The sequence below is a fragment of the Cheilinus undulatus genome, linkage group 16, assembly GCF_018320785.1.
Source record: "Cheilinus undulatus linkage group 16, ASM1832078v1, whole genome shotgun sequence".
Lineage (NCBI taxonomy): Eukaryota > Metazoa > Chordata > Actinopteri > Labriformes > Labridae > Cheilinus > Cheilinus undulatus.
Genome location: NC_054880.1, coordinates 18,710,562 through 18,736,893, shown reverse-complemented (window position 1 = coordinate 18,736,893; position 26,332 = coordinate 18,710,562). Strand labels below are relative to the sequence as shown.

The 26,332-nt window shown below is 36.7% G+C and overlaps 1 protein-coding gene across 5 annotated transcripts in view; it reads left to right on the top strand.

Moving 5' to 3' along the window:
• celf3a (cugbp, Elav-like family member 3a) overlaps positions 1 to 24,690 on the top strand; it is a 55,213-nt gene extending 30,523 nt beyond the window's left edge. Inside the window, exons 5-14 of one of the 5 annotated variants that reach the window (XM_041809678.1) lie at positions 1,486 to 1,611; positions 4,427 to 4,506; positions 8,479 to 8,622; positions 11,474 to 11,618; positions 15,219 to 15,368; positions 15,607 to 15,666; positions 16,930 to 17,034; positions 19,278 to 19,421; positions 19,512 to 19,644; positions 23,878 to 24,690. In XM_041809678.1, coding sequence (XP_041665612.1) covers positions 1,486 to 1,611; positions 4,427 to 4,506; positions 8,479 to 8,622; positions 11,474 to 11,618; positions 15,219 to 15,368; positions 15,607 to 15,666; positions 16,930 to 17,034; positions 19,278 to 19,421; positions 19,512 to 19,639 — 1,082 coding nt within the window. In that variant the 3' untranslated portion in view covers positions 19,640 to 19,644; positions 23,878 to 24,690. Of the gene's footprint in view, positions 1 to 1,482; positions 1,612 to 4,426; positions 4,507 to 8,478; positions 8,623 to 11,473; positions 11,619 to 15,218; positions 15,369 to 15,606; positions 15,667 to 16,929; positions 17,035 to 19,277; positions 19,422 to 19,511; positions 19,646 to 20,030; positions 20,115 to 23,877 lie in introns of those variants that run through there. The other 4 variants (XM_041809675.1, XM_041809677.1, XM_041809679.1 and 1 more) reach the window with 4 other exon arrangements.
• The last annotated feature ends 1,642 nt before the right edge of the window (positions 24,691 to 26,332 follow it).

The window sequence follows — 26,332 nt, the reverse complement described above, 5'->3', positions numbered from 1 at the left end:
ACAAAAGGTGGGTTTGGAGACTGGCCTAAATGTGTTTCAGGGGAGGAAATTTAGTCAGCATTGGCTTGGGGTACCATTTCATGAATTAACATAGAATGACATATGAGAATAGGGATGATTGTACCTGCATCAAGCTTTAATGTCAGTTTGTTTCTCTGCCTGATTCCTGTATAGATCAAATCAGAGTGTTTTATACCTACATTGTTCATTTTTAGCAAGCAGAGGAGCAAACAAAAACATGCTAAGTGTTTTTGTTTTGTTTTTTTTTAAGTTGACAGATGAATTGTTCTAACAATGCTCAGGGCGATTACTTAAAAAGCTGTGATTGTAGAAAAGCACCTATTCTGTTTTTCACATTGAGACATTTTGACATATCCTAGTGTGAAAAGCACAGGTGTAAGACATAATGAGTGCGATCTGAATTCCACTCAGCTGCTTCAGTTTCGAGGCCTTTGTTATGTCCATACTAGCTCGCAGTCACACTGTCAGAACTTGCTGGAAACACTTGAATAGGTCTGTTTATTTTACCCCAGCCTTTACTACTATGACAGGTGCAAATGTCTGCTGTGAAGATCAGCCACAAAAGCAGCTCATTTCCTCCAACCTATCAATATTTTGGGGAAATTCTCAAATGTTGGGTGTCAGGATCATCTTTATCACAATATATATGTAGCACACTTTATGTTTGACAATTTAGCTGAATATATTATGGTGTCAGAAGGCATTTAGTTTCCTTTCTGTCAATTTGGTGTGACAACAAGCTCAGAGACACTTGATATCTGCTTGATTGGAAATCCATTGCTGCCAAAGGTCTGACATCTTTAATGGCTACTGTCAACCACAATGTTCAGTAGGAGAAATGACAAAATATTACTTTTTCTGTGCTTGATTTTCTAAATATACCACCAAATTATAGTTTAATTAAATGCCAGTGTGCAGCTAGCTCTTTAATTTGACACAGTATCACACCACACTGCTTAACTTTTCTTATAAAGCTATATTTCTATACAAGAATAGCAGAATTTAGTTTATTTAACAGTAAAAACAATGACATACCCACTGAGATTGAGTGTGTATCTCATTCTTTATCTCATGTTTGTGATTTGTAGTGAGTGGGTTTAAAACATGCAGAAACACTGGTCTGATCCTTCACAGACGGGGACAGACGGAGCAGCTTCTCTGACAGCACAGAGGGTGACAAACATTTGAGTCACGGCCAGCTGCTGTTTGTTTGTTGTCATGTTTGTGTTACTGCACTCTGGTGGCACTCTGAAGCATAACAGGCTGAAATCTACCCTACTTAACACACTGTTGATGCTCTCTGTTAGTCGAACATGTACGGTGACATGGCACTTCTTCCTTTTGTCCTCCTTTTTTTTTTTTATCACCTCCACTCCCACTTTTTCCCCTCTGTAATCTCACCCATGTTTTCCACACGTTCTCCCATCCTCCCCCTCCCCCTGGCCATCTCCTTCCCCTTAGAAGACAGGAAGCTGTTTGTGGGCATGCTGGGAAAACAGCAGACGGACAGTGACGTGAGAAAGATGTTCGAGCCTTTTGGGAGCATAGAGGAGTGTACGGTGCTTCGTGGGCCTGATGGTACCAGCAAAGGTAACATTAAAACAATACCATTAAAGTTAGAAAAAACTAGTGAATATAACTCTATATCTTGTAATCTTTCCCAAATATCTGAGTCATTTAGACTAGAGAGAGGCACATCTATCACTTCTCTTTTAACAGAACTTAATGATAGCTTATAGCTAGCTAAACCCTTGTTTTATCTGTGTTTATGTTTGAATCTGCATTAGTTATACGGCATAAACTCAGATTTTTTGTACAGAATTTAAGAACATGTGGCATGTTTTTACAGTATGGAGGCACAGTCTCCTTCATAAATAGTTACAAAAGTAAACTAGTCAAAAAAGGAAAAAATAAGCAACAACTGGGGGAAAAAAATGTCAGTTTATATTGTCATGTATGCAAGAAAATATTCACAGAGGAGCCTAGTATCTACTTTCCATTCATTGTAAGCCTGTGGAGACCGCTCCTTCCCCAGATTAACACTATCTTTAGCAGGCATTAACAAATCCAGTGCTAATAGTTGATTCCAGTACTGGCTGTCATTGATTCCCCCATGCAAGCCTAATACTAACACAGCCCAATAAAGTATTGTTCAATTAGAAAATATCAATTAGTAAGGAGAAATTCAACTCATTAAACATGCCACACTCACAAACAGTACATTTGGGAAGTATTCAGACCTCTCCCCTTTTTTCAATTTTATTATGTTGCAGCATGATGCTACAGTAAAAAAAAAAACATTTTATTCTCATTAATCTATTGTCAGTACCCCATAATAACCATGTGAAAACAGAATTTTATTCATTTATAATTTATTAAAAACTGAAATATCACATTGACAGAAGTATTCAGACCCTTTGCAAAACACTTGAAATGTACCTCAGGCTCCTCTCATTTCTCTTGATCTTTGCTGAGATGTTTCTACAGCTTGATTGGTTTCTACACCTGTGGTAAATTAAATTGATTGGACATGATTTGGAAAGGTACACATATCTCTATAGAAGTCCTAACGGCTTAAAATGTATATCAGAGCGAAACCCAAGCCGTGAGGTGAAAGATACTGCCTGCAGAACTCAGAGACAGGATAGTTGCAAGGTACAGATCTAGGGAAGAAAAAATCTGCTGCACTGAGGTTCCCAAGAGCACAGTGGCCTCCATAATTTTCAAGAGGAAGAAGTTTGGCACAACCAGGATTCTGAGCAATAAAGGGAGAAGGGCCTCAGTAAGAGAGGTGACCAAGAACCTGATGGTCACTCCGACTAAGCTATAGAGCTCCTGTGTGGAGATGCAACAATCAAGACACAAGGGAGGAATCTGAGCTAAATTTTAAGTGTTTTTGCAAAGGGTCTAAATTCCTATGTCAAGACATATTTCAGATTTTTAAATATGATTGCAAAAATGTCCAAAATTCTGTCTTTACTTTGCTATTATGGGGATTTTTTAACCATAGCATCAGGCTGCAGCATAACAAAACTGAAATAGTGAAGGGGGTCTGAATACTTTCTGAATGAACTGTAGAGTAACAAGTTATTAAAATGTGTTTCTTGGATTCATTTGAAAAAAAAAAAAAAGAATGGTTTATGGATCAAAAATTTTGACTAGGCAAAAATAAGCAGCTTGAATTGTGTAAATTTTTTGATTTATGCTTTAATCCTTTTTTTGCCCTTTGCTGTATCAAATATATTATGGGGCTTTTTCTTTAAAAATGAACACACTGCAATCCATGTGGCACTCCTGCCCATTTATTGACAGCATCTGTCACCAAACATAGTATTATATGCATTTTTACCTCCGCCAAGGAAGTTATGTGATTGGGAGGGTTTGTTACTTTGTTAGTTTGTTTGTTAGCAACATAACTCAAAAAGTTATGGACAGATTTTGATTACATTTTCAGGTAATGTCAGAAATGGCATAAGGAAGAACTGAACTGAACTATTGGGAGATAGGGCTAATGGCGGAGGTCTGCACTCTCCGGGTGCTTTTCTAGTTGTATATTTTTTACGATTTTTGAAATCAGAGGAATGATGACCAATCAGAATGTCTGAAATAAAGTATAAGGTATCAAAAATTTTGACAACCTTAGCATGCACCAATAAGCTGCCTGAATGAGTAAGAGTATGTCCCTTTACATCCTGACAAATCTGATATCATATAAAACAATTTTCAGGATTTATAGTGTCAAATAATTAAATAGGAACAATAAAAATCTTATTGTAAAAAAATCTTGTTTATACTTGTCTGAAATATACACTAAAATCTTAACTTCATTTTTGTCAAAATAAGCTGCACTGATAAAGCTCAGTGCTCTTCTTTTTTTCAAACTCCTTTGACTCAGATTCTTAAGCTTTAGAAGATCTTTAATGTATATTTTAATTTGATATAATGATTGTTTCCTGCTGACGGAGTCCAGGTAATAACCATAAAAAGTACCACTGACTGGAAGTATTGGTATTTTAATTCTGCCCTGAGAATTAAGCCTCAGGCACTTCACCACTGCTTGAATGTAAATATCAATTGTCGCTTACAACAATGCTAATGATATTTGCCGTGTAAATCAAAGTCCAGCCACAGTTCAAACACAGATGCTGGATTTCTCTGCGTTTGTTTCATGAGACCTGACAAATGGTACGACAGGTTTTATGGGTCATGGCTAATGATGCGTTCAGTAGTTTACCGACTGTGATTGATGAAGCAATGAATGTCTTGTGGACCATGTTTAATGATGCCAGGGTAACTGATGAAGCGCTGGATCTAAAACGGCTCCTAATGTGTTTTTTAAAGGGAAGTAGTTTCTGTTTTATGTATGTGAGGGTGACGCTGTTTAATTGTGTGTCATTTCACCTAGGTTGTGCATTTGTAAAGTACCAGAGCAACGCAGAGGCCCAGGCTGCCATCAACGCTCTGCATGGGAGTCGTACTTTACCTGTGAGTTCACACTACACTCACAAACATACAAAGATGCATGCCACACATGGTCAAACATGTACTCATACATACACGCACTTAGATGCTCCAAATAGAGTCATTTAGACACTCAGCAGGGTGACTCAGCTAATAGTCACCACTCCTCTTTTTCTGTCCCTCTACTCACACCTACACACACACAAAATATGGGACAATGGTGATTACTATAAAGACCCTGCAGCGCTTGTTCTCTACAAAAGGGACAATTGCTTTTTAAATTTGTTCATTTTTGTTCCTGCCATGGTTATTTGTTGTTTGGAGCAAGTCAACTGAATTAAAGAACCAAATTCATATTAAACAGAGAAATTAAATTAGGCCTACATTTTCAGGACTTTTCTTCAAATGTCTAGTCAAATTTAGGGCTTTCTGCATTAGTAGTGTTTATTTGTTGCTTATAATTAGAGCATGATTTTTCAAATTGTGATTATTAGCATGCTTAATTGTCACTCTTGGCACATATAATGCAAAATTCCTTTTTTAAAGGCTTTTCTAACAAAAACATGTGCCCCTGGCCTGTCTAAAATCCCCCAAAAATCAGAAAAATCCATTTCCTCCCCTTTCCATTTCTCCACCTTTCAGAAAATGTGTGCTAAAACAAGCCGTTCTCCGGAGCTAACTCCCCTCATGATGTCATGTGGGGAGTTAGCCCCGCCCCCAGGTTCTTCCTCAGATAATGAGAGCCACAGTAGGCAAGTCAAAAGCCTTTTGCACCTTCTGTAATCAATATCTACCTTTTTACAGTTTCCTTATTTACATCTCAGTCCAAAACGAATTCTTATTCCTGTGGTGAAGCTCATGTCATCATCTTTAATCTACCTGAAGTTCCATATTTTCTTTAAAAAATTAAAAGCAGCTATTTTTCCCAAACAGGAAATAAACTATCCTTAGTTTAAGATGGTGAAATATAGTGGAATTTCAAAATGCACAAAAAGTGATAGATTAGTCATGATTAACTACAGAAATTCTGAGACTAATCACAGTTAAAATGTTTGGTCATTTGACTTACAGAGCCTATAAAAAGTATTTACCCCCTTGGATGTTTTACCCTTTTATTGATTTTATAATTCAATCATGGTCAATATGGATTGGCTTTTTTTAACAGAAAAAACCCTGTTTGATTTCAAGGTGAAAACAGATTTCTAAGAGAGAAGAGAAGAGAAAGCCACTGTTGAAGAAAACTCTCAACCTGTGTTCGCCAAAAAACATGGTCAAGTGGAAGAAAGTTCTTTGGTCTGATGAGGCCAAAATGGTGCTTTTTGGCCATTAGACAAGATGCTATGCATGGAAGACACCAAAAACAGCACATCACCACAAACACACCAGCCCCACTGTGAAACACCATGATGGCAGCATCATGCTGTGGGGCTGCTTCTTGGCAGCCAACCCTGGAAGGCTAGTAAAGGTAGAGGATAAAATGAAAAAAAAAAAAAAAAAAACTAATTATAGGAAAATCCTGGAGGACAATCTTATTCAGTCTGCATGAGAACTATGGCTTGGGAGAATATTTTTTTTCCAGCAAGTCAATGACCTGAAGCATACAGCAAAAGCTAAACAGAAATTGTTTATAGACAACAAGGTGGAATAATTTGAGAAAATTGACTTGATTTGTCAAAAGAGAAATTAGAGTGTCCATGCTGTGAAAAATTCCATGTTTAGAGTCTATTTTTTTTTTTTAATTCAGTGTCAGATGTGAGACTTAAAGCATTAAACATCAGTAGAACAAGTTTCGTTGTTTAGGGGTCCGGTTTTTCGATAAATGCTGTATTAAATGATCGACATCCAATCTAGGATTTAAACATAAAAAGAAACAAGGATGTCACGCTTATGCTCCAGAGAGGACCAACCAGCTTTGTTCTACAGTGCATAAAGAGGAGTGTAATATGGATCTGGCCATGAATCAAAGAGCAGAGTGATAAACTGAGTCTAGGGATTTGAGGGTGGAAGTAGAAGCATGTCTGTAGATTATATCACTATAATCCAGGACTGACAGAAATACTGCTTCAGTCAGATTTCCTACAATTAGCAGGGACGTTAAATCATTTCCTTTACAAGAGAGTGAGTTTCTGATGAAGCTTGCTGTTGTGATTATCAATATGGTGTTTGATTGCACACTAACAGGGGAGAAACTAGGCACTCCACCTGTGAAAATGTAAAAAAAAAGTGGGAGGAAAAGTTAAAATTCAGAATTCAAAAAGCCAGCCTGTCTTGACTATTGACGTCTTTTTGACAGAATAAGATGATAGGTTTTTTTTTTTACAATGAACCTTAAGACAAAAAAACAAAACAAAACAAAAAAAAACAAAAAAAAAAAACAAGATACTCAAATGGTAAAACCAACAGGTACAGATGATATTAGACTACAGTTAAGATACAGTTAAAGCAAGAAGACAAAGACCTTAAATTAAAGATATTTTAAGATTGAAATGAATGAAAATCTGAAGAAATGGATGGACTTTTTTTATGTGAAATGACAACAGGTTCCTTTGATTTTTCCCTGATTTACAAAACCTCACAAGTGACGTCTTTTCTTTTTGAACCATTAAGGTCTTAAGGCCCCAATCAGTTCCTTTTAGTGTGCCTAATTTTCCCTGTTTTCAGAGAGCAGCCAACACTGTTTACATTCTTTTACAATGGCCACATTAAGAAGCCAGTCATCTCTCTTTAGTGTTTGAATGTAAATGTCAAATTGAGCCATATACCCACATATTTATACTCTGTTATACATTCAATTTTGCTTTTATCTAGCGTAGTAAGTGTAGATTGTTGAAAGAAAAATCTCTGGCGTGGAAAAAAACATGAGTATACTAAGAGCAGTGATTTTCAAGGTTCAAGGTTTCTTCATTTTAGCTCATAAAAGTAATTCTTTATGTAAACCAAGACATGCTCTGCTGCAACAGCACGGCCGTGCCATGCTAACTTTCATGCCTGCATCTTCTTTCTGTCAAAGAGTATCATTCAACCCATCCTGTTCTACTGTTCTCCATTTCTGTGTCATGCTCTCTGTCACGACAAAAAACGACTCACCAGGGTTACCCACACTGCCTCCAAAATCATCCACTCCTCTTCTCTTAACCTTTCAAAGTGCGACCATGCTCTTAGAACCAAAAAAAAAAGAAAACACTAGTGACTTCCATCCCTATCTAAACCCACTCTTCACACCATCAGGCCGCAGATACTGGACTCTGAAATGGACAAGGGCTCGCGTTGTCCTTTCTGCCATAGCAGCACTTTAACCTTGAGCCCTGTCAACTGTTCCACAACAAACCTGGCCCTTTTGTATTTATGTTATGTAAGCTTACGTGTTCATTGTGTGCCTCTGTGTTCATGTACCTTACATGATGTATTGGTGTTTATAAGCCTGTGACTGTGAAAAAAACGAATCCCCCCTCTGGGACAATAAAGACAATCTTTCATCCAGACAAAATCCATTTAAACAAAACATTATCAGTTAAATCAGGTCAAGTCAAAGTGCTTAGGCAGTCACCCTCTTAATGAAAGTTTAAGTTTAAACTCTCCGTTTATGGTTGAAGTGCATCATCTTTGTTAAGCAGGGCTGCAGCTGCAGGCACAAAAGTGTTTCTGAAGCTTCCCTTAGGAGCAACAAACTGTCAGACAAGAAGCAGTAAAGAATGTTGTAATGAAAAGCATGTGAACAGTCATAGAGAATAGAGATCACCTTAATGCTGAAGCTGTAAAAGAATTAAGATCTGACAGCTTGGGTTAAGATTCACCTATAAGCTTGGCCCACTTGACAACTTGATTAAGAGCATTTTCAAAGACAGGTTACTAAACAGAGAATAAAGAGGGAAAGAAGGGATGAATCTGGTTAAAGCGAAGTAGAATAGATTCATTTTCTGTTCAGCTGTCAGGACAGGTGTTGATGTGAAACGTGTCAGACATGTGAAGTTATGAGGTTTCACGTTTCCTCCTCAGGGTGCCTCATCCAGCCTGGTGGTGAAGTTTGCAGATTCAGAGAAGGAACGAGGGCTGCGGCGGATGCAGCAGGTGGCCTCTCAGCTGGGCGTCATCAGTCCCATGACCCTGCACCTCGGGGCTTACAATGCCTACACACAGGCCGTGAGTACAACCACACATACACGCATTTCTTGAGAGATACACAACCTTTGATCAGCAGAATATGTGTTGTTTGTATTCCTAAAAGATTTTTAAATCTATTTTCAAGGATTTCAAATACAGCAAAGAGTAAATTAGGCTACATTTCAGTCACTTTGATGGAAGTAGATTCCAAATCTGCATTGCAAACAGCTCTAAATTAAACTGATATTTCACTGAAGCAGAAATAAAAACTCTGCAGCTAAACCAAAGTGACAAAAAAGTGAAAATATTTGACTCCAAATGTCCTCCAAAATTAACTTTCTTGTAAAGAGACCTTACTCAAAGTGATAGCTGGCATGCTGTTAAGATAAAATCAGCTTTAATGTCTTACTGGGTGATTCTAACTGGAAAAAATTGCAATCTGCCGTGTAAAGCCACATTACTGTTCTTGTCATTGCTAATTGAGTGTTTACTGCAAATGGTTTCAGACTCAGCTCATTAAAAACAGCTCCATTTGTGAAGCTTAAAGAGGCCTGACAACATTTTTGCATGTAATAGCTGTGTTAATTAATAGTGATGTTTTTATATTTCAGTTACAAGATCACTGCAAAAACTCAAATCTGAGCAAACGTTTGTCTAATTCTTGTCAGAAAATACCTTTTAGAATTTAGATTGACCTCACAAGTCCAGATAAACATGTTATGCTTTGTTTTTTTTTTTTTAATATGAAACATATTATTAAAAATCTGTGTGTTGCATGAAAAAAGTTCAAGTTTTAAAGTCAAATATCATCAAGTACCATTTGATAAATATGATAAATGAAAAATCTAGCCATTTTAACCCATTAAAGTTCACCAGCAAGAGTAGATGCTGAAGTTCATGGTTGTCATTTCCCTTTTATAAATACTTTTTAAAATGTTGTGCATGCTTTTTCTATCAGTGATATATTAGCAGAAACCTTGGGACACAGTTATGTTACCCAAAGCGCACAAATATTATATAAGATGTGTAGTGTTTTGTGTGTGGAGTCAGCAGCAGCTATTGTTGCTGCTAAGACCAAAACGTTGTCAGCAACAATGTGAAGACATAGTCAGCAAGATTACTCATATCAAGAGAATTTAACCCTTGATGACACATGTCAGTGTTCAAAGATATTCCCTTTGTCAGAACCGTCTTTCTCCCTGGCGAGAAAAAAACACATAAAAAATATGGACATGTGGGAGTAAAAATGTAGCAATGCTAACCTTAGATACCTAAAGGTCTAATATCTAGCCGTCGAACAAGTGATCATTGGTAGATTGCCACTTGGGAGAGCCATCAGTAGTAGCTAGCTAACTATTAGCGCTAAGATGCGCTGTACAGCTACAAATAAAGGCCAATTAACAGGTCACCTATTGATGAAAAAGTGGCTTTTTTTCACGTATATTCAATGTCATATTGAATATTCAACTTCTTGTTATTTTTTGTATTATTACTGACATTTTGTCACAACAGTGGTAGAGATAAGGTATGTGCCCACCGGCAACAATAGTCCTCACTTATTCGAGTAAGATTTTTGGGACATCAGAGCAAAAAGTGGGGAAAACAATTGCAGAACATTTTTATATGTGACCCATTAACCTTATTTTGTCCGTAAAAATATTTGGGCACAAATGCATTATTTGGTCATTTATGATTATACATAACAAAATATGATGCTAGTAGGTTCCTTCAGCTTTATCCTGTTATTTTGAGACTTTCCTTTTAAATCCAAGCTTTATTTGTATATCTGTTGCTTTTATTTGATAGTTCTTGTCTTATTTAAGCTATATTTACTATTATTTTGGTTAATTTTGAATGTAGGTGTTGCTTGGGTGTTTGACAGGTGATTTTAGAATCAAACTTTAGGGCTGCTCAGCTCCTAAAGACTAATTTTTAAAGTCTGCTTGTGCAGTGCCCCTCTTACTATATTTGAGGTTGCTGAGATGGGAAAAAAGGGTCTGAAATCACCTTTGGGTTGTGAGTGGGTGCCTTAGTTAGAGTATGAACAACTTTTATGCAAGTTTCACTTTATCTACTGTTGTATAAGTAATGGTGTGCAGTCTTTTCAATTATGTTGCAATCCCAGGAATTGTAGCAGCAGCCATGTGCCAAAGCTAAAAAAAAACAAACAAATTCAGGATCTAAGAGCAACAACCAAGGCGTGGACCAATTGTAATAGGTAAAAATATCAGCAAATGCAGCAGGAAAATTGAACTTGTTAAGTGTCTTGAATAGATATGAAAGTAATTTAGATTGACAACTCACTTCAAGACACTCAAGTAAAATTTGCTTGTCCCACTTGTGGATATTTTTAATTATAATAAGTAATACATGGCTTATTTTTCTGGCTTTTTAGATCTTGAAATAAGGTGTTTTATCAGCATTTGTGAGTGAATTTGGCTTATGATAAGTAAAGACACATATCTTCTGATTAGTAATTAGACAAATACACTGGCATAGATTTCAGGTTTAGCTGGGACTGTTTTTAAAATTGCAACTAAATGACACATAAAATAAGCAGAAATATCATGAAGTGTTTAGAGGGCTGCAGAACAGAATGATCCAAGTTCAGCTGTTCTGTTTTACTCTGCACCACACAGAGATGTGGCCTTTAAATGTATTGACTCCTAATGGAGGTTCAGACTGGAGCCATTACAATTATATTAATAACGTTCGATTTTGTAACTAGATCACATGATCAGAGCTCTGTAATTATGAAAGTTTGTCCACCTGCAAATGTTATCTACAAATATACTAGTGTTCCTCATTTTCACACACACAGGAAGCTTGTAAACACAAAAAACACAGACAGATTCACTCAAATATACCCCGCTCTCTCTCCATCCTCCAGCTGATGCAGCAGCAGGCCCTGGTTGCGCAGTCGGCCTACCTCTCTCCTGTTGCCACGGTGGCGGCGGTTCAGATGCAGCAGCTCGCTGCCCTCAACCCCAGCAGCATCATTGCCACGCCGATCGCATCCATCACCCCCTCCTCAGGTAATGAGAGGCAGAGATGTCTGGCCCCGGCCAGCCCTGATTAGATTTCTGCTTGAAATATGAGGACAGACACACAAGGAGAGGTGGACCTAAGAGGGCAAAATAACAAACATCTATTTTGTAGTGTTTTTCTTTTTTCTGTCTGTCATGTTCACTGCATTAGCTTCTACATTTGAGAAGAAAAGGCGGTAAAGTAGGGATGAGTCAGGGGACACTGCACATACATTAACTATATCATAGGAATAATTTCTTGCGAGACTATCGGTTGTATTCAGAGTTGTTTTAAAGCACAATGTATGGAAATATTTGCACTGAAATGTCTACATTAATTAGAAAATGACTACGCCTATATTAAATAGATCTGTAGTTGAGTTGTATATTACCTCAAATATTTCCAACAGTTTTCAAAGCCAGACAAGTTCTCAATTTTAATTGTTGTAACATCCATGTCTTGTTACGCCAACTGCCATGACAGGCAATGGACTGTCATTGGTTATGTGTTTTATTGCTCAAGAAACCCAGACAACACAAAATGACATGACTACAGCCCAACCTTTACCATTGAGGCTTCACAAAGCATTTCAAAGTTGAGTAGAGACTCTGCACAGCACCAACTCAATGTGCTTTCTACGCAGGGCCGTTTCTTGCTATAAGCGGACTATGCAAATGCATACGGCCCTACAAGCTACTAGGGGGTCCCCAAGCTGAATGTTCATTCTCATCTGAGGAGAATTAAAATTGCCTGTCTTTATCCCTTTATGCTTAAAAATAAATGTCAGATTAAAATAAGCTGCAATGATACACTGAGGGTGTTTTGCAGATGTCTGCAATGTCTCAGATTTTTGCCCCTTAATATTACTTTAAGATTACTTAAGATGAAGTTATCAAGTTTACAGTGTATTTTATAGGCCTTAAATAAACAACACTAGATATTAATTAAGTGGCTAATAGATATTAAGCCTATTGTTGATTATTTTGGAATTTTGTGGCTGTGGATTATTGCTAACTCAACTGAGTTAGTGCAGTCTCCCTCTTTGCCACATTTATTAGAATATTTACTGACAATACAGTTTGCTAGTTTGAATAATCCTGCCTCCATTCCTATAGCTGTGTTAAATTTTGGATGTAGTATTTTGTTATTCAGAAGAACCATAATATCACAAATTGAAGTAAGTGTAATGTAAACTATGCAATATATATTACTGTTAGCTCTGCCCAGAGGAAAAAAATATAGGTTAACAGCATAAATAATTTAATATGAGAGGTTATCATGACTGCAGTCTGTTTTGCTCATTAAGTGTTATAGATTTGTTTGATTTGCATGTTCAGGATCATCAGTTTTTATTCCCATTCATCTACACTCATTACCCCATCATTTCATTGCAAAACAGAATTTTAGTAAATTTAGCAAATTTATTAAAAAATAAAAAACTGAAATATCACATTTATGTACAGTGCTTAACAAATTTACTAGACCACCACCCAAAGTAAAGTTTATGCTACAGCTGCCCTAAATTAACAGCATTGGTAATTACCAAAATCATTTTTTATGTTTCTGCAATGGTTTATACACCAAAATGTAGAAGCTCTTTAACCAAAATAATATTTTTAATGCTAAAATATAATTATTATTGTTATCCATGAAATTTCAAATTTACTGATTTACAAAAAACCTTAAAAATAGTAAAGCACATTATTGTTTCTTGATTAATATATCAAATTATATTTATTTACTTGCATACCTGAACAGAAAAATGAGTTTTAGTACTTGAATGTTATGCTTGATTAATTTCTGACTTTTCAGAGAAGCCCAGTGAGCTGGCTCAAATTTGGGTATAAAAAGGTGAATTCAGTTTGAAATTCCTCAGTCCTGTTCAAAATGGTAAAACGTGGAGAGCTGACTGAAAATGAAAGAGTCCACATTAAAGCACTTCATGATGCTGGATGGTCTCTGAGACAAATTTGACAGGTGGTCTAATAAATTTGTTAAGCACTGTACGTATTCAGACCCTCTGGAGAAACTCTTGAAATTTAGCTCAGGTGCCTTCCATATTTTTAATCTTTGCTGAAATGTTTCTACAACTTGATTGCAGTCCACATGTGGTCAATTAAATTTAAAGGAAAGGGTCACACTTCTCTACAGAAGGCCTCACAGCTGACAATGCATATCAGAGCAAAAACCAAGCCATGAGGTCAAAGGAACTGCCTGCAGAGCTCAGAGACAGGATAGTTGCAAGGCACAGATCTGGGGAAGGCTACAATAACATTCTGTTGCACTGAAAGTTTTCCAAGAGCACAGTGGCCTCCGTAATTCTCAAATGGAGGAGTTTGATACAACCAGGACTCAGGCAGACTGACTAGGTGGAAGCCAACAGTGCAAAACAAATGAAAAACCACTTGGCTCTTATGTGGAGTTTTTTGCAAACTCCAAGTAGGCTTAAATACTATCACCATTCAGCTTGAAAAATATAGAGCTGTAATTTTTGGTCCAAATTGCTCGTTGAATATTACTTTTATTAAAATTCAAAAACAAAGCATATTCAAAAGGTCAATAAAAATAAACCAAATAAAAGAAATCAAAGTGATAAAAAAAGAAAAAAGACCTGGAAAGGCTGCTTATTTTCTAAATCAATACAAACAGAGGAATAAATAAAGATCATAAAAATAAAAAGAAGCATTTAAAACACATTCAGATGCTGGTAGAATATGTAAAACAGTAACTACATTTTATCTTTGGCTGTGGTACAGATTTGATTCAGTATAAGATATAGTCTCATAAATAACATTTTCCATTTTAAAGTTCTTGAGTCCAGTGGGATTTCTTAAAATTGGTGTCTGTATTTTTCAAGGCTGCCGAAAAAGCCTCAAGCAATAAGTGTTAACTAATGAAACTGTAAACAACAAATGAACAGACTTTCATGTCCCCCTCAGGATAAAATTAAATAACTTTGGTGATGCTTTCACATTTTACAGAGCGCTCTCATAACATTAAAAATTTAATTTGCAAAATACTGTGATTTATGACCAAATCGCTGCAAAATTAATGAGATCCCCCTCAGCCTTATTTGTAATGGGAGTTAAGTGCCAATTAGGAAATGTTTGTGTGTTAAACTGAGGTGTTTAATGTAGTAAACACTACATGATGACTTTTACAAAGGTGGTTAATTACAGAATACTTTGTGCATCCCTTATCTTTGACTAGTGTGTTAAATGTGCAACCTACCAAATATTTACATGGTGATGTGAATAAAGATTGTTTACTTGCATTGTTCTTAGTTTTTTTTTGTGTGCTATCTGTATGCATCATTAAAAACATGCTACATAACAGCGTTTTCTTTAATATCAGCATGTTAGCATTGCCACTGTGAGCAATTTAGCATGCTGATGTTAGCTAAAAGTAGCTGTGTGAGAAAGTTTAGATTTATACTTGTCCTGTTATAAAAAAAAAGCAAGATTCAGAACCAGAAATTAAAAGAAACAAAAAAAATGAAAGAAATTCTGTCTATTAGTCTTGTTTAGCATTTTTCAACACAATTCAGAATAGCTCTTATCTTTGTTTTGCTTCAAACTCTGTATTAACACTGTTGACTTTTTGTTCAGGTACCAGCACCCCACCCTCCATTGCTGCCACACCTGTTCCTGCTCTGCCTCCACCCATCGCAGTGAACAGCTACCCCTCTGTGCCAGCTCCACCTAACAGCCAGTCAGCCACCGAGGCCCTGTACACCAATGGGGTTCATGCCTATCAAGGTAAACCACGACAAGTTTTACTGCAAAGTGAAGAGTAACTGTCCTGCTGTCATGAATTATTCCTCAGAAATTCTCTCTTTTTTTTAATGCGCAGCAGTGACGGTGTAATTGAGAGGAAATGAAATGAAACCAAAGCACTAAATGTTATTTGGAGCATGCTGATGTGCCCCAAATAGCATTTAGGATTTCTTTGTCTGTTCATTTAGCAGTTGGTGATGATTTGTTTGCTCTGCTACAGCTCAGAGTCCGGTCCTGGACCCCCTGCAGCAAGCTTATACAGGCATGCAGCACTATACAGGTGAGCTTCACAGCCTCAGTATGAACTGACATGAGTCTAATATATCACAATTTACTGACATCTATTTATGGAAATGTATGGACATGCTTAAACCTACTACTGCTGCTGATGAAAAGTCTTATATAATATTGAAGTGATGATGTTTTAAGAAGAAAATGGATGATCAAAGCTCCTGTGGCTTCTCATGAAACAGGCAGAAATTTAAAACAATGCCTTTATGTGACCATTAGAAGCTTAAAAGACCGTAATTGACAACACAATTATTTTATAACATTGTTTAAATGCCTGACACTGCTGCTGCAGGGTAGGTGTTGGACATTGTGAGAAACAAAAGGGCCACAACAGTGAGTTAAATGTTTGCTATGGAGAGTCAAATGTTTGGCTGTCAAATGACAGCAGGTTATCATGTGCAGGACAAATCAGTACAGAGATAAGAGGTACTTTTTCCACTGGGGTACCAAAATCAACACAAATGAAACATTTCTCACAGATAATTTAAAATGCACATTGTTGCATTTTACTCAACCCAGCCTAATTTACACTAGAATATATAGCAGCCAGCGTGGCTTGCGTAGCACTGTTAGCTATATAAGATACGTAGATAACAGCGCTACATAGCTAACTAAGATAAAGCTAAGCTCACAAAGCTTTAGCTATGTTTGCTAGAGCTCACGTTGGTTAAGCTAACTTAGCTGCATTGGCTTATGTAGTAATGTTAATTACATAGGTAGTGTAGCTAGTGTAGCCATTCATGTAACTATTTTAAAAACAAAACTATACATAATTTAATCCCAGATTAGACTTCTGACCTTTTTTCAATGTTTCCTAAAATATTTTTTCAGATTGAAAATACATCATAAAATTTTTCTCCATTTCACATAAAACTTGATCACTACATTTCTGATTTTTAACTTTAAGTTTCTAGAAACTCCCCTCCCCCTTGTGAAACCAAACAATCTTATGCAGCAGAATAACATGCAGCTGCCTTCCCTTAAACTCCCGCGCTTCCTAGCTCTGCATGTGTAAAGTACAAATTTACATCCAGAGTCAAAACATGCACATATTGATCAAAATGTAAATAACCCACAGCTCTATAGAATGAGTCACGCACTGCAAATATGCAAAACATCTTCTAGTTTTAGCAAATCTGTGGGAGGAGACACCGCTCTGTCAGATGTTGTTTTCAGGAAATATCTGATTAGTCTTCAGTCTGCTTCTGCTTCACCGCTGCTCTGTGCTCACCTGTTCTTCCTCTCCCATCAGCCACCTACCCGGCTGCATACGGTCTGGTGGGACAGCCGTTCCCCCATCAGCCCACCCTGGTGGCTCAGCAGCCTCAGCAGCCACAGCAGCTCCAGCAACGAGAAGGTAGAATCACACTCAGAGTGAGGCAAACTGTGGCATGAACATATCTTAATCAAACATTCCTGTGGCCTTGTATGCTGCAGCTCACTCACCACAAATCATGGTTGGTTTTTGAACACATTACACAAACTCTGCATCACAGATGAGTACAAATGTTTAATTATCATTAATTTTACTGTGATAATGATACTAAATTAGCAGATAAAGACACCCTTTAAGTTATTATTTTTTGCTTTGTCTGGAGCCTTTTTTGTTTCCGCATTCATCACCAATAAAACCAATTCTGAGAAGAGCAGCAAATCCTTACATCATGTTTAAAAAAAAATACAAGCGCTGAGTAATTTTTAAGATACTAGATTAATGCTATTGTTTTATATTTATATTTCAACATTTTGAAAACATGTTCAGTGCTTTTTTCCCAACAAATAAAATGACTCACACTCCTGTCTGGAAAATATATAATTACAACTTACAGACAATTACCTTAACATAGCAAAAAGTCATAACAATGGGGTGATGATCAGAGTACTTAACCAGTGTTGGCAAAATCTGCCTGCCTCCAAGATATACTGCAGCCAATATTTATTTCTAAAAATTTGTAATGGGCGGTTTTGCCTTTATTTGGATCGGACAGTGGATAGGGTAGGAAAATCAAAAAAGAGAGTGGGAAATGACAGCGAAGCCAAAGGTCAGACTTGAACCCTAGCTCAGTATATGGGGCCTATCCTACCACTAGGCCATAAGCACCCTGAGAAGTGAGGTTGCAGTCTAATTTTTTTTAAGATATATTTTTGGTCATTTTATGCCTTTATTTAGAGAGGAGTTCAGTGGATAGAGTTGGAAACAGGGATGAGAGATTGGGGGAGAGACATAGGAGCTGCAGGTTGGACTTGAACCTGGGCTGCCTGTGCACATGGGGCCCGACCTAGCCAACAGGCCACCTGAGCCCCATGGTTGTAGTCCAATTTTAGATGAATTGAATAAGGCTGGTCACAATCTCTTCAAGAAAATTCACCAATAAAATCATCATGTAATATCAGACTTGTAGTACTTGATTGGATGTCCTGCTTTGTTTAGCTAATCTGTAGATAAAACTAGAAAAACCATGCCTGTTTCTTTTTGTCATAATCTTATCTTAGCATAAAACAAAAGTGCATTGCATTCACATGAGAAATTTTTTTTAAAAATCTGAGATAGTAAAATCCATATGTCAGAAATAATAGTGATGCCCTTAACTTGGAAAAATGTAACACACTTCTGTAAGATAACTTAATTGTTAAATGTCCAGGGCTTAGCACAATTTAGGAAGATTCAGAGACATACTACCTCAAAAGTGCCTATCAGGCAGTTACATGTACTGTTTTAAAGCTATTTTAAATGCCAACATAGCCACATCATTGTGCAAAAATAATGTGGCTCTACATGAAAAAAGGCATCCTTTAGAGCCAGCATCATTTTTAAAATGGAAATACTCTCAAAGTGTCCTAATCCTTTTGAAAGCAGCACACTGATGAGCTATAAATTACACTTATGCCTTCTAAAAAGGCAGAATCTGTTTATTTTAATTATATAACGAAAGTAGATGAATAAAGTGTGAAAGTTTAAAACTGGCACTAGAAGAAGAACATAAAAAGCAAGTTGTGTGGTTCCAGAAATAGATTTAATAAAAAAATGTAGAAAAGTTCAAATTGAGTTCAATGCTGAGTCGCACTCTTTATGTTGCAATATGTGTAGGTGTTATGAGTTTTTTAAAAAGTTCAATTCGGCTACAAGAATGAAATTTTCAGGTTCAACATTTGTTTGTTAATCATCTATTTTCCTCTGTAATTATCTGTCTTTATCAACCCAAAGGATTCAGTGTTTCTGAGAAAATATTTTGGGCTAAAGCCCTGTAAGCCCCCCCCCCCCCCCCTTGAGAAAACAACTTAACTGTATTTGTTATCATGGGAAACAGGGTAAATATACAGTAAGTATGGATGTGTGGCTGCTATGGCCTCCATAGTTGTAGGATACAGTTCCTACTAGTGTGACATATGGCTGGACAAGAAAAGAGTCATCTGCTTAATTTGATCACGTTTCAATTTTAAGACTATTGTAAAGCATCTTTGATTATTTACAAAAATCAAATCAAATGTGCTGAAACAGTGGTGCATCACATGATGAACCCATCTACTAGTATCACATGTTTAAAGCCCCAGCTTAAGTGTTTCATCTTGTTTTATCTTCCTTCCTCTTTTCGTGCTCAGGTCCTGAGGGCTGTAACATCTTCATCTACCACTTGCCTCAGGAGTTCACCGACTCTGAGATCCTGCAGATGTTCCTTCCCTTTGGAAACGTCATCTCCGCAAAGGTCTTTGTAGACCGCGCCACCAACCAGAGTAAATGCTTTGGTGAGTTCATCTTGGCTTTTTTGACCTTACATTAAAAAAAGATATATATTCAAATGTTTGATTTCTATCATTGTGTGATTTTGTCCTCAGGTTTCGTGAGCTTTGACAACCCGTCCAGCGCTCAGACTGCTATCCAGGCCATGAACGGCTTCCAGATCGGCATGAAGAGACTGAAGGTGCAGCTGAAGAGGCCCAAGGATGCCAACAGGCCTTACTAAAGGAGGTGAGTTATCGTTTATTGACCTGTCGGAGGAGACTGGGAAAGGCTTGATAGACAGCTGTAAATGTGTCTGCGAGTTAAAGAGACAGAGTGGATGTAATTGTGGGCTCACTACTTAAACGCTGTCTTTCATGTGGAACTGAAGAAGTCAATAACCCTACAGTAAATTAGCTCTAATGAGGTGGCAGCACTCTGAGAGTAACATCAGTCTGAAATACTTTGTGCTCAGGACATTTTGATAGAGAAGTGTACTGTTTGTCTAACCAGTGTTCTGAATGCCAACTACTGTTCCTCATTAATTTTTTGTTTTTACTTTTTCATTTTATTGTTTTTGTGCTGTGCCACATGCCATTTATCCTGAAAAAAACAAACATCACACCACTCTCAAGACCGTCCCGTCCATACATATATCGTGGAGACGTGCGTCGCTATGGCTACGGTTGCCTAGCAACCGCTAAAACCTACCCCCCTTCCTTCTCACTGCGTTGTAAGTTAATTGGCCTGTGTTGGTTGCTGTGGCGATATTTGCCTGTGATGGTTGCCATTAGCAATTTATTTATTTTTTATTTTTGGGCCGTTGCCTTGATTCACCATGCTCAACTGCATGGCGGGTTACTGTGGCGACCATGAACTGTGTTTGGTGCGTTGTGAGTTTCCTCTTATTATTTTGTCCTGGTTTTTAAATCCTTGCAAACACTGATCAATAACTGTCACTTTACCTCAGCATCTGTAAGTAATTGATTATCATGACACGCTGTTTTTTTCTTTAAAGATCCAAAGCTAAGCTAAATTAGCCTTCTGTCCATCAAAAAAATGGATGAATTAGGATTTTTTTCTTTTAAGACTTTTTGGTTTCCGATTGATTTCTTTTTCTTTGTCTGTCATGATTATCATTCTTACACATTACTCCCTCTGTTTAGTTGGTTGGTGTGGTAGTTTTCGGTGAGTGCGGGGTTTTTGCTTGGTTGTGACTCAATTCCAAGTGACTTTGTGCCTGAACTTTGTTTGGTTTTTGTGAGATTGGAAATGCCCCATTAAATGATGTCAAACATAGGATGTCTGTATATGAACAGCAGTGTGAGTGTGAGACTGCCAGGAGACATGTGCTTCATTATCTGTGTTTTCTAAAAATAGATGTCAACATATCCATGTGTAAGTGAATGTGTGTGTTGTACAATCTGAGGCACTAACCTGACTTTAGAGGGTTTTTGGGTATAAGGTGTTTGGTTACTGTGACACGTGCTGCTGGCTGAGGAACTGCATTCCTCTGTAGGAATTCTGGGATTGCAAAAACATAATCAAACTAAGAAACAAAGGATTTAAGTCACATTGAAAAGGTCAAACTCACATTTGTGAGAATAACACATAATATGCAGCATGCACAGGGCACCTGCTGGTCACTGAACAATAGGGATGCTACTTTACGCTCATAGGGTAGGTATCAAAATACAATTTCAGCGTGATTATTTTTAAACAAATTTCAAATTTTTCAAAAGACAAGACCTCTAAGTCAGTATGTTAATAGACACCTTTTTTCTTTAAATTCTCTGACTACAGAAATGCAAACTATTCCTTTCCCTTTTTCCAACAACATAGTTAATGCTTTTAGTTTAAGGTGATTGCTTAGAGTTTTTTTTTTGTTTTTTTTTAAGTATGTCTAATGTCAAACAAGAGAAGCCAGGGGGGCAGTGGTTAAGTCATGCTCCATGTGTGAGGGCGGCCCAGGTTCAAGTCTGGCCTGTGGCTCCTTTCCTGCATGGGTCTCCCTCAATTTTTTATCCCTATTTCCGACTTGATCCACTGTCCCCCTCTGTAAAAATAAAGGCTTTAAAATCCCAAAAATATATCTTAAAAAAAATGGCAAGAGAAGCTAAAGACAAGGAGCCCCCTAAACTGATTAAAAGCGAGCATTACAATATAAATATAATGTCGAATTGGTTTAAACTGTCTGTAATTTTTTTAAGATGATCTGGCTGCAGACCATTCATCACGCCATATATTTCAGAACAGTAGTAGATGTGAAAAATTTCTCCTGAAATCTGATTAAACTTCTGTTCAGGGTTAGGGTAAGGGTTAAGGTATCGGTTAGGACACAGAAGGTTACCAGTTGAGAACCTGACCTTCAAAACCTGATTACAAAACATTTAATAAAGCCAAGTAAACAGTCTGCTTCCAGGAAAAAAAGCTTGTCCTCCATTAAAACATTCTAATGCAGCAAATGTAGCATATAGCTCTGCTAGCTCCATGGGCTATGTAGCTAACTAAGCTTATGTAGCTTATGTAGCTACATTAGCCAACATAGCTAAAGCTAAACTCACAAAGTATGTACGTAAGCTATGTGTCTATGCTGTCCTCAAAGCTATGTTAGCTTTAGCTATGTTTGCTAACACTCATTTTGCTAAAGCTAACTTAGCTATAGATAATGGGTCCCAACAGCTAACACAGTAAAAGCTAAGCTCACAAAGCAGCTATGCAAGCTATGTAGCTCCATTATCTAGATAGCTATGTTAGCTTTAGCTATATTTGCTAAAGCTCACAAGCTACTTAGCTACACTGGCTTATTTAGTAATGTTAATTCATCCACTCCAGCTGTATGGCGATACTGAGTGTGATGTGTCTGTGTTCTTCAAATAAATCACCACTCATAGCCTATTATGGCGTTAGCTTATTAATACTTTTGATACAATTCTGAAAACAACTCATTTACTTTAAACCGTTCTCTTCTACATCATTAGAGAGAAATCATGTAATTAAACAAAACTATTAAACACATGATGCCTCCCTGCAGTTATATTTTTATTTGTTAGTGGATCCATGTCATTCTTTTTGTAGTATTCAAAAGGCCGTTGTGCTTTTTGTGTTTCCATTGTTCTTCACTTTGCAGAAAAAATAAGTGTTAGTTTTACGTGGATGTTAAGAAATTTCTTCTCCTAATGCTTATTCCACATTTCCTTATAATTCACGGCATCAAATGTTCCACATCTACTTAAAAACTTAAAATCAAAAGCATCTGCAAGCTTGGTTATTCAGACATTTGTTTCACAATGGTTTTGGCCTAGTTGACTTTAAGTCAAATCTGACCAATTAGATTTAATTATGTAAATCGTTAGACAAGGTCACTACAAATTTTCAAATATAAATGTCCTGAATGCAGGGTTAAAAAATACTCCTTTGAAAACAATAAATTTATCCTTACATTTAAAATCTTGGAGTGGTTTAAGTATCTCCAAACTGAATTAAGATTTAAATAGGGCAGTCAAATAGTTGACTTTTTTAAAATTGTAGTTTATTTCAGAATTTTAATTTTAGAGTTAATCTCATTTTCCCCATTTATTTCCTTAAGACTTTATAGTTTCCTTTTGGGTTTTTGTACTCTCTTAAAGGGTTATTAAATATTGAATTTCTCAGTGGATACAGATCTAATGTTATCTTAAAAGAACAGAAGAGACTTCAGGTAGATTATGTCAATAACTTAGCAATGGAAAAATGAATTAAAGGATTGAGAAGGAACTCCCCACTCTGCAGTAGCTAAACCAAAGTATGCTGAAAGGGATGATAAGCCATTTGATTTAAAGAACAAAACAAAAATAAACAAATGCAGTGATTTTGGAGTAGACCTTAATTGCATCACAATTAGTGCATTAATGCCAAAAGCCCTTATTTTAAGATAATTAAATTGAGTTTTAATTGACTGCATGATAAGGGTTTTTTAAAACTGTTGATATCACTGTAGGACCGAAGACTCGTGTTTACCTCTCTTATAAAATGTTAGCTTTTGTAAGATAAGCTGGCTTTCAAAAAGATTTTTCTGGTGAGTGCAGATGCCCTGTTTGCAGCTCAAATTACAAAAAAATGTATGGAAACTCAAGCTTTGTGAATGGCATTACTCAGGATATTACTGGAACAAGTGTATAATCCCCTCTCAACTGTTTCCTTCCAAAACTGAAGAGTTTGTCCTTACCAGAATTCCTACTGTGCATGTTCTGAATTTATTTGCCTGCTAAAGAGATGATAAACTATTCTATAAGAACGTGCATACACTTGCAGCAGTATGACTGTCACTATTTGAGTTGCATGGACACTAGTCGATTACTGAAACTCCCCTGAGGCATCAGTGCAAGCAGTGTGTATTGCAGACACCACTCCACTTCCAGAGTCTTACATGTATGTGTTTAATTGCTCTGATTTGGTTTAAAATACTCTTTCCTTTGTCTCTCTCTTTTTCTTTATCTGCAGGAAAAAAAAACCTAAGAGTTCAATCAAGAAAAAAAAAACCACTCGGGATGTCCCAGCCTTTTTGGTTGTTTGACCAACCGTATAGCACAGGAGCAACACTTCACAAAAAGCAGTATCACGTGTATGCGCTTGCAGAACGCAACCACAACAGCAGTAATATCAGCAACAAAAAAAAGATATACTCCAACTGAGTCAGCATCCGCAGTATCAGAAGTGCTCCAGACTTCCTATCATTCCACAGCTGGATTCATTTATATTATGTACATACTCTATTGTCGGCAACAAGATCTACATGTTAAGAAAAAGCATATCACTGATGTTATTCTACTGAACAGGGTTTACTGTATAGTGTGATTTGTGGTCTATGGCGTCAACAGAGGGCCAGTGTGCACAGTTGGAGGCAAAAGAAAATACTATTCTGTATGATTACCATTGGTAAAATTGTTATGTAGAGTTAGTTTTATTATTTATACGTAAATTTAAAAAAACATGGGGTAAAGAAACTGAAAGAGAAATGGATTTCCTCTCGCTGTACATACCTTGGTTTTAAGAAGACTTCTCGAGTAAAGATTCTCTGCTGCCACTACTTTTCAAATTAACAAAGCGGATGGAAGGGCTGGGAATTTTTCTATCTTGATTTTTTACGTTTTAATTTATTTGGTAATCAATTTGATGAGGGAGGAGATGTGACAATTTCCTTTTTTAATTTAAGAAGAAAAAAAGAGGATTCCTGTGGTCTTCAAGACAATGAACACACTTATTATAGAGTTTTTAATTACATAAATGTACCTATGGAAGTTAAAAAAAAAACATAATGTTTCTTTATTTATTCTCTACAATCGCTGTTTTAAAACATATGTCTTTAAAAGAAAATAAAGTACAATTTAGAAAAAATGTGTCTGCCTCGCATGATGTAATGTACCATCACAAATGACACTTCTTTTTTCATATTAATCCATGAGAACAGACAAAGGCTGTTTGGTAATGAATAACAGGGGCGTTTGCTGCCCTCTATAGGCCTGACGAAGAACTCAAAAAGAAGAATACATCTGGCCTCCACTCCTTCATGCATTCCAACCTGTAGACCAAACTCAGCACAACTAGCAAGCAGAAAGTTACAGAAATATTTCAATGTTTTATTGGGAAGGCACAAATTAATTGTTTCTGATTATCATTACTACCCTGTGGATCACTGCACTGATAATCCCGCTTAAGCAAGCTCCCACCATGTTTTTATGATGACATTGCATGCATTAATATCTAGCTCGGAGTTGAAGATGATGGAAAAGCTGAGGTGTGTGTAACCACAGCTGGGACGTGTCTACATTTTCGGGTTGGTCTGATGAGTCCAAACACGCCTAGACCTTCTTTGGCATGCTTGGGTGTATGCAGGGTGATTGATGCCACATAAAAAATCCTTCAACACAGGATCATACACAAGCATCATTTGTTTAACTATAGCTACAAAACATGTTCCACTTATTTGTTGGTTTGAGAATAGATGAAAACAACACAGACTGTGTAATGCAGTTGACTAACAAATGCCTTTAAAAGGCAGAGAATAAAAAAAAGTCAAATGGACTTCTGGGTGTTGATAAAAGGATGTAGACACTGTCATATATCCATCTACAATGCTCTTTTAATTGAGAAAAACAGGATGCAGTGCCCTCAAGTAGTAGTGGTAGTTCTGAGAAGTGCTTTGACTAAACACAAAGAAGAAACTGTGTTTAGGGCACACAGTTAGCACTGACTTCTAATACTTCATGGTTCAGCAAAACTTTTTTGACCAAGAAATAACAAACCCTGAAATATCAGGGGATATTTTTTAAAGTATGGTGCATTTTGATCCCATATGAATTTTAAAAATTGGATTAATATTAACTAAAAAGATGTAGCAGTAACACTTTCTAGTTCATAAAATATCATAATCATTTTTAATATTGGCAAAGTTTTATTACTGTTCCCACTACACCATTTTCCACATTATTACACAGCAGACATTTTTCTCTTATTTTCCTAAATATTAATGCAAATGACAGTCAGAGTATTTTTCAAGTCATCAGCCATTAGAGCACAATTCAAATGTTTTTGAACAAACTTCACAATGATAACCGTTATTTAAAAAAAAAAAAAACAACTCCAAAATCCACTTTTTCACATCATTATGCACAACAGAGTTTTAAAACATTATTTTGGTTGTAAAGAACTGATAATGGTCATTTGTTGAATTTGCAGCATTAGGAGGTCATATTTACTGAAATCAAAGCTATTTCAATCAAAAACATCTTAACAGGCAAAGTTCCATGTTAACATAAAGACCACTTCTTTGATATCACCTTCACTATTCTTGCATCCATTGAACTTGTGAGTTTTTGGAGAGTTTCTGCTTGAATTTCTTTGCAAGATGCCAGAATAGCCTCCCAGTGCTGCTATTTTGATGTGAACTGCCTCCCAC